General features: G+C 44.7%; 1 protein-coding gene across 8 annotated transcripts in view; it reads left to right on the plus strand.

Moving 5' to 3' along the window:
- Positions 1-15658, plus strand: part of NSDHL (NAD(P) dependent steroid dehydrogenase-like) — a 39388-nt gene that overhangs the window by 6245 nt on the left and 17485 nt on the right. For 6 of the 8 annotated variants that reach the window (XM_010353097.2, XM_030934457.1, XM_010353098.2 and 3 more), the window contains 2 exons: positions 9692-9842; positions 13708-13869. In XM_010353097.2, coding sequence (XP_010351399.1) covers positions 9735-9842; positions 13708-13869 — 270 coding nt within the window. In that variant the 5' untranslated portion in view covers positions 9692-9734. The remainder of the gene's footprint in view (positions 1-9691; positions 9843-13707; positions 13870-15658) is intronic. The other 2 variants (XM_010353100.2, XM_010353099.2) reach the window with 1 other exon arrangement.

Consider the following 15658-nt stretch of genomic DNA (forward strand, 5'->3'; position numbering starts at 1 on the left):
ATTTTGGGCTGAAACAATGGGGTTTTCTAAATATACAATCATGTCATCTGCAAACAGTGACAATTTGACTTCCTCTTTTCTTAATTGAATACCCTTTATTTCTTTCTCTTGCCTGATTGCCCTGGCCAGAACTTCCAACACTATGTTGAATAGGAGTGGTGAGAGAGGGCATCCTTGTCTTGTGCCAGTTTTCAAAGGGAATGCGTCCAGTTTTTCCCCGTTCAGTATGATATTGGCTGTGGGTTTGTCATAAATAGTTCTTATTATTTTGAGATACGTTCCATCAATACCTAGTGTATTGAGAGTTTTTAGCATGAAGGGCTGTTGAATTTTGTCAAAGGCCTTTTCTGTGTCTGTTGAGATAATCATGTGGTTTTTGTTGTTGGTTCTGTTTATGTGATGGATTACATTTATTGATTTGTGTATGTTGAACCAGCCTTGCATCCCAGGGGTGAAGCTGACTTGATCATGGTGGATAAGCTTTTTGATGTGCTACTGGATTGGGTTTACCAGTATTTTATTGAGATTTTCTTTTCTTTTCTTTTTTTTTTTTTTGAGATAGAGTCTCGCTCTGTTGCCCAGGCTGGAGTGCAGTGGCGTGATCTCGGCTCACTGCAACCTCCGCCTTCCAGGTTCACGCCATTCTCCTGCCTCAGCCTCCCGAGTAGCTGGGACTACAGGCGCCCGCCACCCCGGCTCACTGTTTGTATTTTTTAGTAGAGAAGGGGTTTCACCGTGTTAGCCAGAATGGTCTCCATCTCCTGACCTCGTGATCCGCCTGTCTAGGACTCCCAGAGTGCTCGGATTACAGGCGTGAGCCACTGCGCCCGGCCTTTATTGAGGATTTTCGCATTAGTGTTCATCAGGGATATTGGTCCAAAAATCTCTTTTTTTTGTTGTGTCTCTGCCAGGCTTTGGTATCAGAATGATGCTGGCCTCATAAAATGAGTTAGGGAGGATTCCCTCTTTTTCTATTGATTGGAATAGTTTCAGAAGGAATAGTACCAGCTCCTCTTTGTACCTCTGGTAGAATTCGGCTGTGAATCCGTCTGGTCCTGGACTTTTTTTGGTTGGTAGGCTATTAATTATTGCCTCAATTTCAGAGTCTGTTAATGGTCTATTCAGAGATTCAACTTCTTCCTGGTTTAGTCTTGGGAAGATGTATATGTCCAGGAATTTATCCATTTCTTCTAGATTTTCTAGTTGATTTGCGTAGAGGTGTTTATAGTATTCTCTGATGGTAGTTTGTATTTCTGTGGGATCGGTGATACCCCCTTTATCATTTTTTATTGCATCTATTTGATTCTTCTCTCTTTTCTTTTTTATTAGTCTTGCTAGCGGTCTATCAATTTTGTTGATCTTTTCAAAAGACCAGCTCCTGGATTCATTGATTTTTTTGAAGGGTTTTTTGTGTCTCTATCTCCTTCAGTTCTGCTCTGATCTTAGTTATTTCTTGCCTTCTGCTAGCTTTTGAATTTGTTTGCTTTTGCTTCTCTAGTTCTTTTAATCGTGATGTTAGGGTGTCAATTTTAGATCTTTCCTGCTTTCTCTTGTGGGCATTTAGTGCTATAAATTTCCCTCTGCACACTGTTTTAAATGTGTCCCAGAGATTTTGGTATGTTGTATCTTTGTTCTCATTGGTTTCAAAGAACATCTTTATTTCTGCCTTCATTTCGTTATGTACCCAGTAGTCATTCAGGAGCAGGTTGTTCAGTTTCCATGTAGTTGAGCAGTTTTGATTGAGTTTCTTAGTCCTGAGTTCTAGTTTGATTGCACTGTGGTCTGAGAGACAGTTTGTTATAATTTCTGTTCTTTTACATTTGCTGAGGAGTGCTTTACTTCCAATTATGTGGTCAATTTTGGAATAAGTGCAATGTGGTGCCGAGAAGAATGTATATTCTGTTGATTTGGGGTGGAGAGTTCTATAGATGTCTATTAGGTCCGCTTGGTGCAGAGATGAGTTCAATTCCTGGATATCCTTGTTAACTTTCTGTCTCGTTGATCTGTCTAATGTTGACAGTGGAGTGTTGAAGTCTCCCATTATTATTGTGTGGGAGTCTAAGTCTCTTTGTAAGTCTCTAAGGACTTGCTTTATGAATCTGGGTGCTCCTGTATTGGGTGCATATATATTTAGGAGAGTTAGCTCTTCCTGTTGAATTGATCCCTTTACCATTATGTAATGGCCTTCTTTGTCTCTTTTGATCTTTCTTGGTTTAAAGTCTGTTTTATCAGAGACTAGGATTGCAACCCCTGCTTTTTTTTTTGCTTTCCATTTGCTTGGTAGATCTTCCTCCATCCCTTTATTTTGAGCCTATGTGTGTCTCTGCACGTGATATGGGTCTCCTGAATATGGCACATTGATGGGTCTTGACTCTTTATCCAATTTGCCAGTCTGTGTCTTTTAATTGGGGCATTTAGCCCATTTACATTTAAGGTTAATATTGTTATGTGTGAATTTGATCCTGTCATTATGATATTAGCTGTTTATTTTGCCAGTTAATTGATGAAGTTTCTTCCTAGCATCGATGGTCTTTACAATTTGGCATGGTTTTGCAGTGGCTGGTACCGGTTGTTCCTTTCCATGTTTAGTGCTTCCTTCAGGAGCTCTTATAAGGCAGGCCTGGTGGTGACAAAATCTCTCAGCATTTGCTTGTCTGTAGAGGATTTTATTTCTCCTTCACTTACGAAGCTTAGTTTGGCTGGATATGAAATTCTGGGTTGAAAATTACTTTCTTTAAGAATGTTGAATATTGGCTCCCACTCTCTTCTGGCTTGTAAGGTTTCTGCCAAGAGATCCACTGTTAGTCTGATGGGCTTCTTTTGGGGGTAACCCGACCTTTCTCTCTGGCTGCCCTTAACATTTTTTCCTTCATTTCAACCTTGGTGAATCTGACAATTATGTGTCTTGGGGTTGCTCTTCTCAAAGAATATCTTTGTGGTGTTCTCTGTATTTCCTGAATTTGAGTGTTGGCCTACCTTGCTAGGTTGGAGATGTTCTCCTGGCTAATATCCTGAAGAGTGTTTTCCAGCTTGGTTCCTTTCTCCCCGTCACTTTCAGATACTCCAGTCAAACGTAGATTTAGTCTTTTCACATAGTCCCATATTATTTGGAGGATTTGTTCATTTCTTTTTTACTCTTTTTTCTCTAACCTTGTCTTCTCGCTTTATTTCGTTAATTTGATCTTCAATCACTGATATCCTTTCTTCCACTTAATCAAATCGGCTATTGAAGCTTGTGCATGCATCACATAGTTCTCATGCCATGGTTTTCAGCTCCATCAGGTCATTTAAGGTCTTCTCTACACTGTTTATTTTAGTTAGCCATTCATCTAACCTTTTTTCAAAGTTTTTAGCTTCCTTGTGATGGATTAGAACATGCTCCTTTGGCCGGGCGCGGTGGCTCAAGCCTGTAATCCCAGCACTTTGGGAGGCCGAGACAGGCAGATCACGAGGTCAGGAGATCGAGACCATCCTGGCTAACACGGTGAAACCCTGTCTCTACTAAAAATACAAAAAACTAGCCGGGCGAGGTGGCGGCGCCTGTAGTCCCAGCTACTCCGGAGGCTGAGGCAGGAGAATGGCGTAAACCCGGGAGGCGGAGCTTGCAGTGAGCTGAGATCCAGCCACTGAGCACTCCAGCCTGGGCGACAGAGCAAGACTCCGTCTCAAAAAAAAAAAAAAAAAAAAAAAGAACATGGTCCTTTAGCTCGAAAAAGTTTGTTATTACAGACCTTTTGAAGCCTACTTCTGTCAACTCGTCAAAGTCATTCTCCATCCAGCTTTGTTCTGTTGCTGGCGAGGAGCTACGATCCTTTGGAGGAGAAGAGGCGCTCTGGTTTTTAGAATTTTCAGCTTTTCTGCTCTGGTTTCTCCCCATCTTTGTGGTTTTATCTACCTTTGGTCTTTGATGTTGGTGACCTATAGATGGGGTTTTGGTGTGGATGTCCTTTTTGTTGATGTTGACGTTATTCCTTTCTGTTTGTTAGTTTTCCTTCTAACAATCAGGTCCCTCAGCTGCAGGTCTGTTGGAGTTTGCTGGAGGTCCACTCCAGACCCTGTTTGCCTGGGTATCACCAGCAGAGGCTGCAGAACAGCAAATATTGCTGCCTGATCCTTCCTCTGGAAGCTTCGTCCCAGAGGGGCACCCGCCTATATAAGGTGTCTGTCGGACCCTACTGGGAGGTGTCTCCAGTTACCCCCCTGACACTTGAGGACGCAGTCTGTCCTTTCTCAGAGCTCAAACGCCGTGCTGGGAGAACCACTGCTCTCTTAAGAGCTGTCAGACAGGAACGTTTAAGTCTGCAGAAGTTTCTGCTGCCTTTTGTTCAGCCATGCCCTGCCCAACAGGTGGAGTCTATAGAAGCAGCAGGCCTTGCTGAGCTGTGATGGGGTCTGCCCAGTTCGAGCTTCCCGGCCACTTTGTTTACCTACTCACGCCTCGGTAATGGTGGATGTCCCTCCCCCTGCCAGGCTGCAGCCTCGCAGGTGGATCTCAGGCTGCTGCACTAGCAGTGAGCAAGACTCAGTGGGCTTGAGACCCGCTGAGCCAGGCACAGGAGAGAATCTCCTGGTCTGCCAGTTGCTAAGACTGTGGGAAAAATGCAGTATTTGAGTGGGAGTGTCCCATTTTTCCAGGTGTAGTCTGTCACGGCTTCCCTTGGCTAGGGAAGGGAAATCCCCCGACCTCTTGCACTTCCTGGGTAAGGCAACACCACGCCCTGCTTTGGCTCTCTCTCCATGGGCTATACTCACTGTCCCACCAGTCCCAATGAGATGAACCAGGTACCTCAGTTGGAAATGCAGAAATCACCCATCTTCTGTGTCGTTCATGCTCGGAGCTGCAGACCAGAGCTGTTCCTATTTGGCCCTCTTGGAACAGACCGAGGTCACATCTCTGTAGAGGTTTCAGTTTAGCCTTTATTTTGCTGGGGCAACTCAGCTCAACTTTGTCCTTCCATGGGCCTGTGGTGTGGAGCAAGGTGGTTGGATTTCACCAGTACAACATGTCTCTGTTTTCCTAGATTATTTTTAGCTAAAGATTTTGTCCCAGTGTGCATCGTGGGTGCACATACTAGTTTTTAATGGATTCAAATAACTAACATTTTAAAGGAAAAGACTCAAGGCTTCTGATGTGTGAACAATCTACCAGCCCCTAAAACATTGCTTTTTGGAGTCTTGTTTTCAATAGTTCAGAGCTATTCTTCTGTGTGTCTGTGTGGTAAAGTAGATATAACAGAAAATGTACCATCTTCACCATATTTAGGTGGACAATTGAGTGGCATTACATGCATTCCCATTGTTGAGCGACCATCAACCCATCCGCCTTCAGAACTCTTCCTCCTACAATGCTGAGAGTCTGTTCCCATCAGCAGTCACTCCCCATTCACAGAGCACTTGTCCTTTTGTGCCTAGCTTATTTCACTGACCATAATGTCCTCGAGGTTCACGCATGTTGTTGCATGTCTCAGAACTTCATTCCTTTTTATGGCTGAAAAATATGCCCATGCATGGCTAGACCACATTTTGTTTATCTGTTCATCTGTCAGTGGACACATTGCTGCTTCTACCTTTTGGCTGTAGTGATTAATGCTGCTGTGAACATGGATGTACAAATTTCTGTTCAAGTCCCTGCTTTCAATTTTGGGGGTATATGCCCAGACATGAAATTGCTGGATCCTATAGTAATTCTCTGTTTAATTTTTTTGAGGAGCTGCCATACTATTTTCCAAGGCGCAGCATCATTTTACATGCCCATGAACAATATTATGAGGGTTCCACGTTCTCCACATCCTCACTGACGCTTGTTATTTTCTCTTTTCTGGCTTTTGATAATAGCCATCCTAATAATGGGTGTGAGGTGACACCTCACTATGGTTTTGATTTGCATTGTCCTAATGATTAGTGATATTGAGCATCGTTTTTTGTTTTTTTTTTTTTTTTTTTTTTTTGAGACAGTCTTGCTCTGTCGCCCAGGCTGGAGTGCAGTGGTGGTACCATCCTGGCTCACTGCAACCTCCAACTCCCAGGTTCAAGTGATTCTCCTGCCTCAGCCTTCTGAGTAGTTGGGATTACAGGCATGTGCCACCACGCCCAGCTAATTTTTGTATTTTTAGTACAGATGGGGTTTTACCATGTTGGCCAGGCTGGTCTCGAACTCCTGACCTGCCTCAGCCTCCCAAAGTGCTGGGATTACAGGCATGATCCACCACACCCAGCCTGTTGAACATCTTTTCATGTGCTTTTTGGCCATCTTTAAAGTAGATCTTCTTTGGAAAAATGTCTATTCAGTCAAAGCTATTCTCAATGTACATTGTAACCTGAGCATATATCACATGGTGAATTTAGGTGAGTAGGCAGCAGGCGGGGGTTGCCTATGGGATCTGACTCATTTGTGAGGCTAGCTCTGGGTACTCCAACCCATAGAGACAGCTAAGCTGTCACCAAAATTCTTATCTGACTCATAGTATTTATAAACTTTAAAATAATTGGTATATAATTTGAGACAAAGGAGATTTTGTTTTGACAAGAGGCTGGTTTGCAAAGAATTGTGTGATTATTGTTTCAGCAGTACAGCTCCGTTGGGGCGAGACGTGTTTCTTCTTTCACCTCCTACATCCTCCTCTAGCAAATGAGGAGAGGAATAGGCTCTAAGGCTTCTTGCTTTTGTTAGTCGTACAAGGGAACCTGTGGAATTGGCAGCTCTGCTATTTGGATTTCGGGACTGCAAAGGATACTTGTATGGTTTGCTGGGTCTGCTATAACAGATGACCACAAACTGTGTGACTTAGAACAGCAGAAATGTGTCTCTCACAGTTCTGGAGGCCACAAGTCCAAAATCAAGGTGTTGACAAGGTCGTGTTCCCTCCAAAGGATCAATGGGAGACTCGTTCTTCATTTTTTCCAGCTTCTGCTGGCTCCAGGTGTTCCTTGGCTTGTAGCCACATCACTCTAACCTCTGCCTCCATCTTCACTTGGCCTCCTCCTCTTCTCCCTGCCTTTCCCCTCTGTATGTCTCTGGTAAGAACACTTGTCATTGGATTTAGGGCCCACCAGGCCTCCAAGGACCTCTATTGGCCCATTCTTTTCCTATTTTTCATGCAAAACTTAAGGCTACAGGAGCAGTTAAACTTACTCTTTGGTTCGAGAAGAACTGAATGAAGTGTTTGGTGTTAGTCATCATGCTATTCATTGAATAAGGCCAAAGAGGAAATAATTCTTTCCACCCAAGTTTGCTTGTGAGTCCCAATCTGTCTTATTCTTTCTTTACACCCCTGCCCTATGGTGCCGCTGTACACATACTTTACAAAACAAGTCCTTGGTTGTTGATTTGTTAGCCAGCATCTAGTTGTTGCAACAACCCCAGGAGTTAGCCTTTAGGCAGGACCTGGGAGCCGTTTCCAGGGCAGACAGGACAGCCCCTGCCTGCCCAAACTTACACCGCATGGCAGCAGATTAGATAGGGGAGGACTAAAGTGGTGGAGAGAGTCCAAAGGCAGCCCAAGAAGGAGGCATGGGCAGGGAGACTCCTGCACAGGAAGCCATGTTACAATAATAATAAAATTAGCTGCCTTGAATGGTGCGTTGACAGGTATTTGACACAATCCTCATAATGACCTTAGGGGCCATTTACTTTACAGATGAGTAAAGGCAGACTCAGTTCTTTTAAATAACTCCCCCGAGGGCTACCTGCTGGTAAGGAATAGTAGCTGGGATTTGAACCCAGGCAGCAAGCCAACTCTGGGTTCATTCATTTATTGCCAGCTGCACTGAGGAGTGGCGTGATTTGTGATTTTCTCAGGCGTAGAGGGTGAGCAGAGGTTTACAAGAGCAGAACTCCACAGGGGTGGGCTTATTTAGCCTGGCTGGCCTAGTTAGCCTGTCATGCGCTGCTGTCATTGCCCCAGGCACATACCCCTCAGACCCTCTGCCAGCAGAGGTCAATAAGGCCTTGGTGGGGTCCAGGCCAGATGTGGGCAATCTCCTTGCCCCTGTAGATGCCAGGTGCCTTTTCATTTGCTCACATTTCCCTGAATATCTGGGGAATCTGGATAAGAAGCCAGCAGTGGGCATTCGTGATTGTATCATCACAAAATAATAGTCATTTGCCCCACTGAAGCCCCTGCACCTTAGATGGGATATGCGTGTATGCAGTAGAGAGCAGTATGGGAGCTCTGGTGGGTGTGCCCACACACGGTAGTCTCATGACCCCCGGCCAACATGTGAGTGCCCACTTTGTGCTGGGCACTATGCTTCATGCGCAAGTTGCAGCAGTGGGCAAGGCTTTAGTGTAAGGTGCCAAAATCCTCGTTCTCTAGCTGCTTTGGTCCAGATACACATTGAGTCCCAGTGAGTTGAATATCAGCCACATGTCTTTCGAATGAACAGTTGACAGGGCCCCTACCAACGTCAAGGGGATCGTGGGATAAAGGGAGGGACAAGGCAGGCACAGAGCTACAGATTGACTTCAGTGCATTCTAAAAATGGCCATGACAAGTCAAGTTTTGAAATACAGTTTCTTGATAACTTTCATTATGAGTTCAGAAAAATGTTCCCCCAAAATGGCCCCTCCAGACATTGAGGGTCCTACATCCATTTCAAGGCCATTTTGGCCTTCTACATGCCCGTAAAATCAGTCCCCACTGGGACACATGATCATGCCCATTCATTAAAAGTGGCGAGGAGTGTAAAATTTGAGGTGTGGGGTTGGATTGCAGCAATCACAGCAGGTGGAACCCCAGTGCTGCCTGCCTGCCACCTCCTCACTGAAGTGTTCTGTGAATCTAGCTTTTCATGAGCAAAGTTAGACTCTTGTCTTGTCGTGGGTTCTGCCATCTCCAGATGTTAGGGGATCCATGACTAAGTAAATTGGCAACTACCAAGAAAACATAGACGCACGACCAAACACATCGTAGTCAAGTGGCATCTTTGTGTTTGCAGTTCAGTATCATGGGTGACTAAGGAGAAGAGCACCTTAAGGGCTGTCACTAAAGCCATACTCTTCTGTTTGGTAACATTGTTGGACTTTGTTGCTACTGTCTCCCTGCTGTGAACTGCTGGGTGCCCACCATACTCTGACCACTTCCCAAGGGTTTCTGATGGCCCTAAATACTCTTAAGTTCCTCCATGCATCGTCGGGGTGGCTTTAACTTAGCCAAGCAGGAGAACTCCGTCTCCTATTGCACTCCACTCATCCCCTGTCCCAGCATCCCATATCCTGAGCTCCTAGACATGAGCCCTTGTGCCCATTTCATTGATGGGAAAACTGAGCTGCAGCAAAGGGAAGTGACTGGAGCAGATCCATGCAGTTCACGATAGGCCCAGACCAGGACTCCCTAGGTGTGGGCACTGCCACACCCTAATGAGCACCACAGGAGAAATTGAGGCTGACTGAAGCATGGGAGAGCCGTGGAAAAAGCTACAATGCCAAAGACATTTTTTATGTTGTAACTGATAAGTGAACTGATTTAACGGGCCTCCTATGCTGCCTCTAATCCAACAGTATGGTGAGTCGTGGGCCCAGTCATGCCTACATCACAGAAACATTAGCCTGGTGTCTCATCGAACAGCTGTAGCTATGGTTCAGCTATTTGTAAAAACATTAACGGGGGGATGGCATCTGCCCAAAACACTAACAGCTAAAGGTGTTTTGACTTAAGCAACATTAATGTCTATCTCTAACTATGTCTTTAAGAAAAGAAAGGTTGATTACAAACAGGACCATATTTTGCTTCGAAATGGAACCAGCAGTTAGCGAGCCAATGAGAGACCAAGTCACACGGACTCATTTGACAGAGGACACTCCCAAAGCGAGTTCTGACATAGAAAAGGTTAACCAGAATCAGGTAAGGAGAAAGTTGACATGTACATACCAACAGGCTGATACTGTTTACCTGTGGGTGAAAAATTGTATTTGTACATGTATTAATCAATGTTGGGTATTTTTTAATATAAGATATATAGCTTTATTTAAGATGTATCAGTTACTTATTGCTGTGTAACAATATCAGAGCACAATGGTTTAAAAGAACAACCATTTCTTTGCTCATGACTGTGGTTTGGGCTGAGGCCCCCTGGAGTGTTCTTGCGTGGTCTCCTGTGGGCTCTTGCATGTAGTTGCAGTCACATGGGGACCCCTTGAAGCATATGTTCCCAGGCAGCCTTGCTCACACCTCTGGTAGTAACTGGTGGCTGTCAACTGGGCACCTTGGTTTTCCTTCATGTGGCCTCCAGTAGACCAGGCTGGACTTCCTAGTGGAATGGCAACAGCTCTCCCGGGGGGCGGCAGCAGTATTTCTTAGGCCTAAGATTTAGTGTCCCAAGTCTCAGAGAGGACTTGAAGGAATAGTTGAGCCTGGTCATTGTCAGGCTTCCTGGAGATTCTTCCCATAAGTCTGCAAAGGTTTGCTTTGATTGATTCTTAATCAGTGTTGCACTTCAAAAATGTGGCTGGGCACGGTGTCTCACACCTGTAATCCCAGCACTTTGGGAGGCCGAGACAGGTGGATCACCGGAGGTCAGGAATTTGAGACCAGCCAGGCCAACATGGTGAAACCCCGTCTCTACTAAAAATACAAAAAATTAGCCAGATATGGTTTCAGAGGCCTGTAATCCCAGCTACTTAGGAGACTGAGACAGGAGAATCGCTTGAACCGGGAGGTGGAGGTTACAGTGAGCCAAGATCACACCATTGCACTCCAGCTTGGGTGAGAGAGCGAGACTCTGTCTCAAAAAAAAAACAAAACAAAACCAAAAAAACAACATAATTACACCAAGACAAAATGTGTTTATATCAAATGTTAATAGGTTCAAGATCCCTAAGAGGTTATCATGGGCCATCAAATCACCCTGTTTTTGGTGTAGAACTCAGAGTCAAGCCTCCTCTGGGCCTCTGTGGTTGAAGCCACTTACCATCTGCAGTTCCTCATTTATGTGGGTTTTATTGCTACTTGGCAGCCAGCAAACAAATGTGGATTCCAATGATTATAGCAAACTGCCATTTTCAGCTAGTTTCAAATTTTTGTGTCCTTCGAAATAACATTTTTTCCTCTCATTGGTGGACTGATTTTATAAGAAGTAAAAGTTGTAAATTTAAACTACTAAAATAAAAAGAACACATTTGTCTTAACTTACGTATACATTCTGCATAAGACCTCTCTGAGAAAACGGTCCCACTGCTGACAACAAAGCAAAACAAGAAGGGTTGGAAAAACCCAATGCCCTAGACTATTCTGTTATCTCAAGATTCTATTGCAATTAGATTAGTTTGCCTAAATGGTTTTGTTTCTTTTTTTTCTTTTTCTTTTTTTTTTTTTTTTGAGATGGAGTCTGGCTCTGTTGCCCAGGCTGGAGTGCAGTAGCGTGATCTCAGCTCACTGCAACCTCCGCCTCCTGGGTACAAGCAATTCTCCCTCCTCAGCCTCCTATCTGGGACTATAGGCGCCTACCACCACACCTGGCTAATTTTTTATATTTTCAGTAGAGACGGGGTTTCACCATGTTGGCCAGGCTGGTCTCGAACCCCTGACCTCAGGTGATCCACCCACCTCTGCCTCCCAAAGTATTGGGATTACAGGCATGAGCCACTGTGCTCAGCCCCTATTCTTAACACTGTCTCCAAGAGGTTGATCTTATAACTCACCTCAGTAACCCATTATGGAGTCTTGCTGTTTCCAGTCTTGAGTCTTACACTTAATTGTTAGTACATGTTCATTTTTGTCCACTGTGGCAGTGAGAAGTAAAAAGTGGTCATGAAAAGTTTCATGTGATCTCCTCTAATCACATAGCATTACAGGTGTGATTAAAGACATCAGCCCATCACACATTTGACTTCCCTGGGGTAAAGGCCAGTTTGATTCCTATCACTACAAGGGTCTCCACAGAACAGCCATTAGCCCTCTCGTCCCAAACATTATTGATAAACATTTCAGTATCATAAAATAATCCACGTCACATTGTCCAAGAGTAGCATAGTGATTAGTCACAATGAAAATCATGAAATGAAATCGCACTGGACATAACAGCAAGGTTATTTGTTTTTGAAAAGATTAGCAACCTTTTGAAACACCTGTAACTAGAGATGCCAAATGAAATAAACAAGGCAGTCTGAAATCCTTCAGGATGCTTCCGACTGTCTTTGGGCTCAGCCAGACTTTTAGTAAACTGCAGAAACCCAGGCTGGGAAACAGGCAGCTCAGAATTATTCTAAATAGCTACAGTTTGCCTGTACAGCTGACTTGCAAGGAGGGGAGAAGAAAGGGATTGTTAGAAAAGGGATTGATGTGAGTTTTGTATTTAATTTGCCTATGACTTGAGGAAATATACATCTCAGTCAAGGTGCAACTCATGTAACCTGGTATGATTGCATGTGTTTAGGAATAATCAGAATAAAACCTAGAAAAAAACAGGTTGGGAAGTTAGTTTTGGGTGGTAGAAGAATGGTGAGGCCGATTTTGTTAGTAGATTGCACATGGACAAATGGAGGTAAAGTACAGTGCCAGCTCCAGGTGGGCCTGGTGGAATCTGGTATGAGTGCCATTTCAGATGAGACACCCCAACTGGGAGAGAGGTGGATCTGGAGAGGATGTCTGGCCCTGGCATCCCTTGAGTCTCTGTCATAGCTCAATTGTGTTGATGTTTAAGGAATAAGTAAGGAGATTTGTTTGTTTTTTAAATCTAGAACATAATTTCTTTAAGATCTTTCATTTCCACAAACCCAAGTTGGATTTACTGTATATGAGCTAAGGAAATCGGAGGATGTCATCTTAAGGAGGCCCAGATACAGTTTTAGAAAGACCCTAGGGAGGAGGGATATCACAGGTCCTCCTTACAGACACCCGTAGCCAGCTTGTCTGGTGTGCAGCAGCCACAGTTTGGCATTGACATCCTGGAGTGAGGGTATTTAAGTGCCTGCATGTGCTACTCTGTCCTTTCATTATGCCCAGTCACCAGAGTTGGAATTACCCAAGGAATCATGCGTGTTGTGGAGGCTGAGACATAAACACCACGGCTCTCCCCATTTCTTCAACTTCCTTGCAGTTCGGAGGAGGGAAAGCAGAGCCCTGGGCTCATCCATCCTCACTGCAGCCCCACCAGGAGATCCCATCAAGGCGGTCTTAGATTTCTAGGCTGAGGCAAGAAGGGGTTGGGCAATGAGCCCAGAGCCACACAGCCCAGCCCTGTTGTGGCCAGAGAGGAAAAGGGACTGACTTTGTCCTGCGAGAATGGAGACTGCTTTCTTCTTTCTGATGTTTTCAGTGCAAGCTATCAGCTACTAAATGGCTGCCTTTTTGTTTTGTTTTGTTTTTGTCCTTAGAGAAGCACCCAGGGATCAGCTATCGGGAACAAGAAGGTATCACTGTTTTTTGGGGGGTTTTCTTTTTTCTTTGGTATTTTTTAGATTGTCCAGTTTTGGTCATAGGTGGTTTGATTTCCTTTCACTAAATACAAAGCATGGATCTTGTCATCAAACCCAACCAAAGTCAATCTCAGTGTCATTCGCTCTCTCTCTTCCCTCCTTACTGATCCCAGGAGAGAAGGTTGCACTAGTGATGGAACACCAGGATGATTTAAAGCTTCCTTGTTGGCTCAGGAAGAGTCCAAACAAACAAGTATATCTGCCATTGCAGGGGCTCATGATATGTAAGTCTGGACTCTCTACAGCTTCCAGTTCTCACTACGCTGGTCTTCCCCACCTTTCCTCTCTTTCAGCAGGCCAAGAAATGCACAGTGATCGGGGGCTCTGGATTCCTGGGGCAGCACATGGTGGAGCAGTTGCTGGCAAGAGGATATGCTGTCAGTGTATTTGATATCCGGCAAGGGTTTGATAATCCCCAGGTGCAATTCTTTCTGGGTGACCTCTGCAGCCGGCAGGTAATGGACCATGCAGCCTTGCTGATTTCCCACAAGCCCACCAAGGGAAACCACGATACTTCCCTTGCTCAGAGGCCAGCCAATTTGTTTGAAAAACAGTTGTTTCATTGTGAACATTTTCAAAGTTATAGGAAAGTACACCACATTCTTACTACTTAGAATGAATAACCATCATCTCTGTCACAGCTACTCAGCTCTCTCCTGGTAGCACAAAAGCAGCTATGGTCAGCATTTAAGTGAACAAATAGATGTGGCTGTGTGCCACTGAAACTTGACTTCAAAAGTCATCCATGGGCTGTATTGTTCCAACTGCAAAACAAGTGTGAGTGCTGGTCCACAGAGTCTTGATTCTTTTAATTGACATATAATTATATAATTCATGTACCATAAATTTCACATTTTTAAAGTGTGCAATTCAGTGATTTTTAGTACATCCACAAAGCTGTGCAACCGTCTCCCATGATCTAACTCCAGAATATTTTTATTACCCCAAAATGAAATCTTGTAGCCATTCCCTCTCTTACCCTCCCAACCCCTGGCAGCCACTCATCTGCTTCCCATCTCTATGGATTGGCCTCTTCTGGACATTTCATATAAATGGAATCATGTAATATTTGTACTTTTGTGCATAACTTTTTTCACTTTGCATGATGTTTTCAAGCTTCATCCATGTTGTACAGGTATGAATATCTTGAATTTTATTAGATGGTGCCAAATGGTTCAAGAAAGCTGCTATGTCAATTTTACCTCCACATCCGCAGTGCGGCAGGAGCCCCATTGCTCCACATCTTTGCCAACACTGGGCATAACAGACTATTTGGTGTTGCCATTCTGAGAAGTATGAAGTGGTGCTTCACTGGTGTTCGGAGTCACATGTCCTCCCTGACCAAGTAACCAGCCACTCTGCCACTGGGTGATTGGCTTTCAGGCTTCCTCCTGTGTGAAATGTTTGTCTGTGTCATTTGCCCCTTTGTCTTTGGGGCTACCTTCTCTTCCCTGTTGATGTAGTTGAGATGCCAATCCTGTGCGCATTGTACTTATTATGGATGGCTTCCCTCAGCCTGTCACTGGGCCCTTATTCTTGGATTTGGTGTCATTCGCCATATGGTTTTGTTGATGACATATTAAGGCCATTGCGTCCGCTGCAAAGTTATGGCTGTTTTCTCTCCCATGCTGCTCACACCTCCAGGCCTGGAGATGGGGTAGGCACCTTCCATGCTCATCATTGCTGCCTCCGAGCCATTCTCCCTCATGCTGCTGTAATACCCTCAGATTATACAAACCCCAACACCCTTCTTTCCTTATGGCGGCCACCCACAGCCACCTGCTCCCCTTCCCGTGACTCCACTTCATTTCTCAGTGATTTCACTTCCTTTTTGGCATTATTATTGGTGAATTCAGTGTTCGTGTAGATGATCCTACCAGTGCCCTCGCCTCTCTGATCCTTGGCCTCCTCTCACCCAGTGATGTTGCCCTCCACTCCCCTGTCATCACCAGTAAGCATGTCCTCTCCTTCATCTCAGTTGCAGGCATTCTACTCTGTCGTTCTACTCCAGCTCCTCTCTGTCCAGCTCATGCCCTCTATTGCCTCAGCTGTCCCAATTCCTTAATCCCACCCAGACATCCAGCCATGCCCACTATGGCTCAGCCTATTTGTGCCTCACTGCCTTTAGTTCCCTGGTCCACTTGTTCACTTGCATAGTCTTCACCCTCTTCCCCTTTCTCTTTTGGTTGTATGTATCCATAAAGTTTCTCCAGAGAAATAACCAGCAGGGGGATGTGTGGAGAA

The sequence above is a fragment of the Rhinopithecus roxellana genome, chromosome 7 (genome assembly GCF_007565055.1).
Source record: "Rhinopithecus roxellana isolate Shanxi Qingling chromosome 7, ASM756505v1, whole genome shotgun sequence".
NCBI classification, from domain to species: domain Eukaryota; kingdom Metazoa; phylum Chordata; class Mammalia; order Primates; family Cercopithecidae; genus Rhinopithecus; species Rhinopithecus roxellana.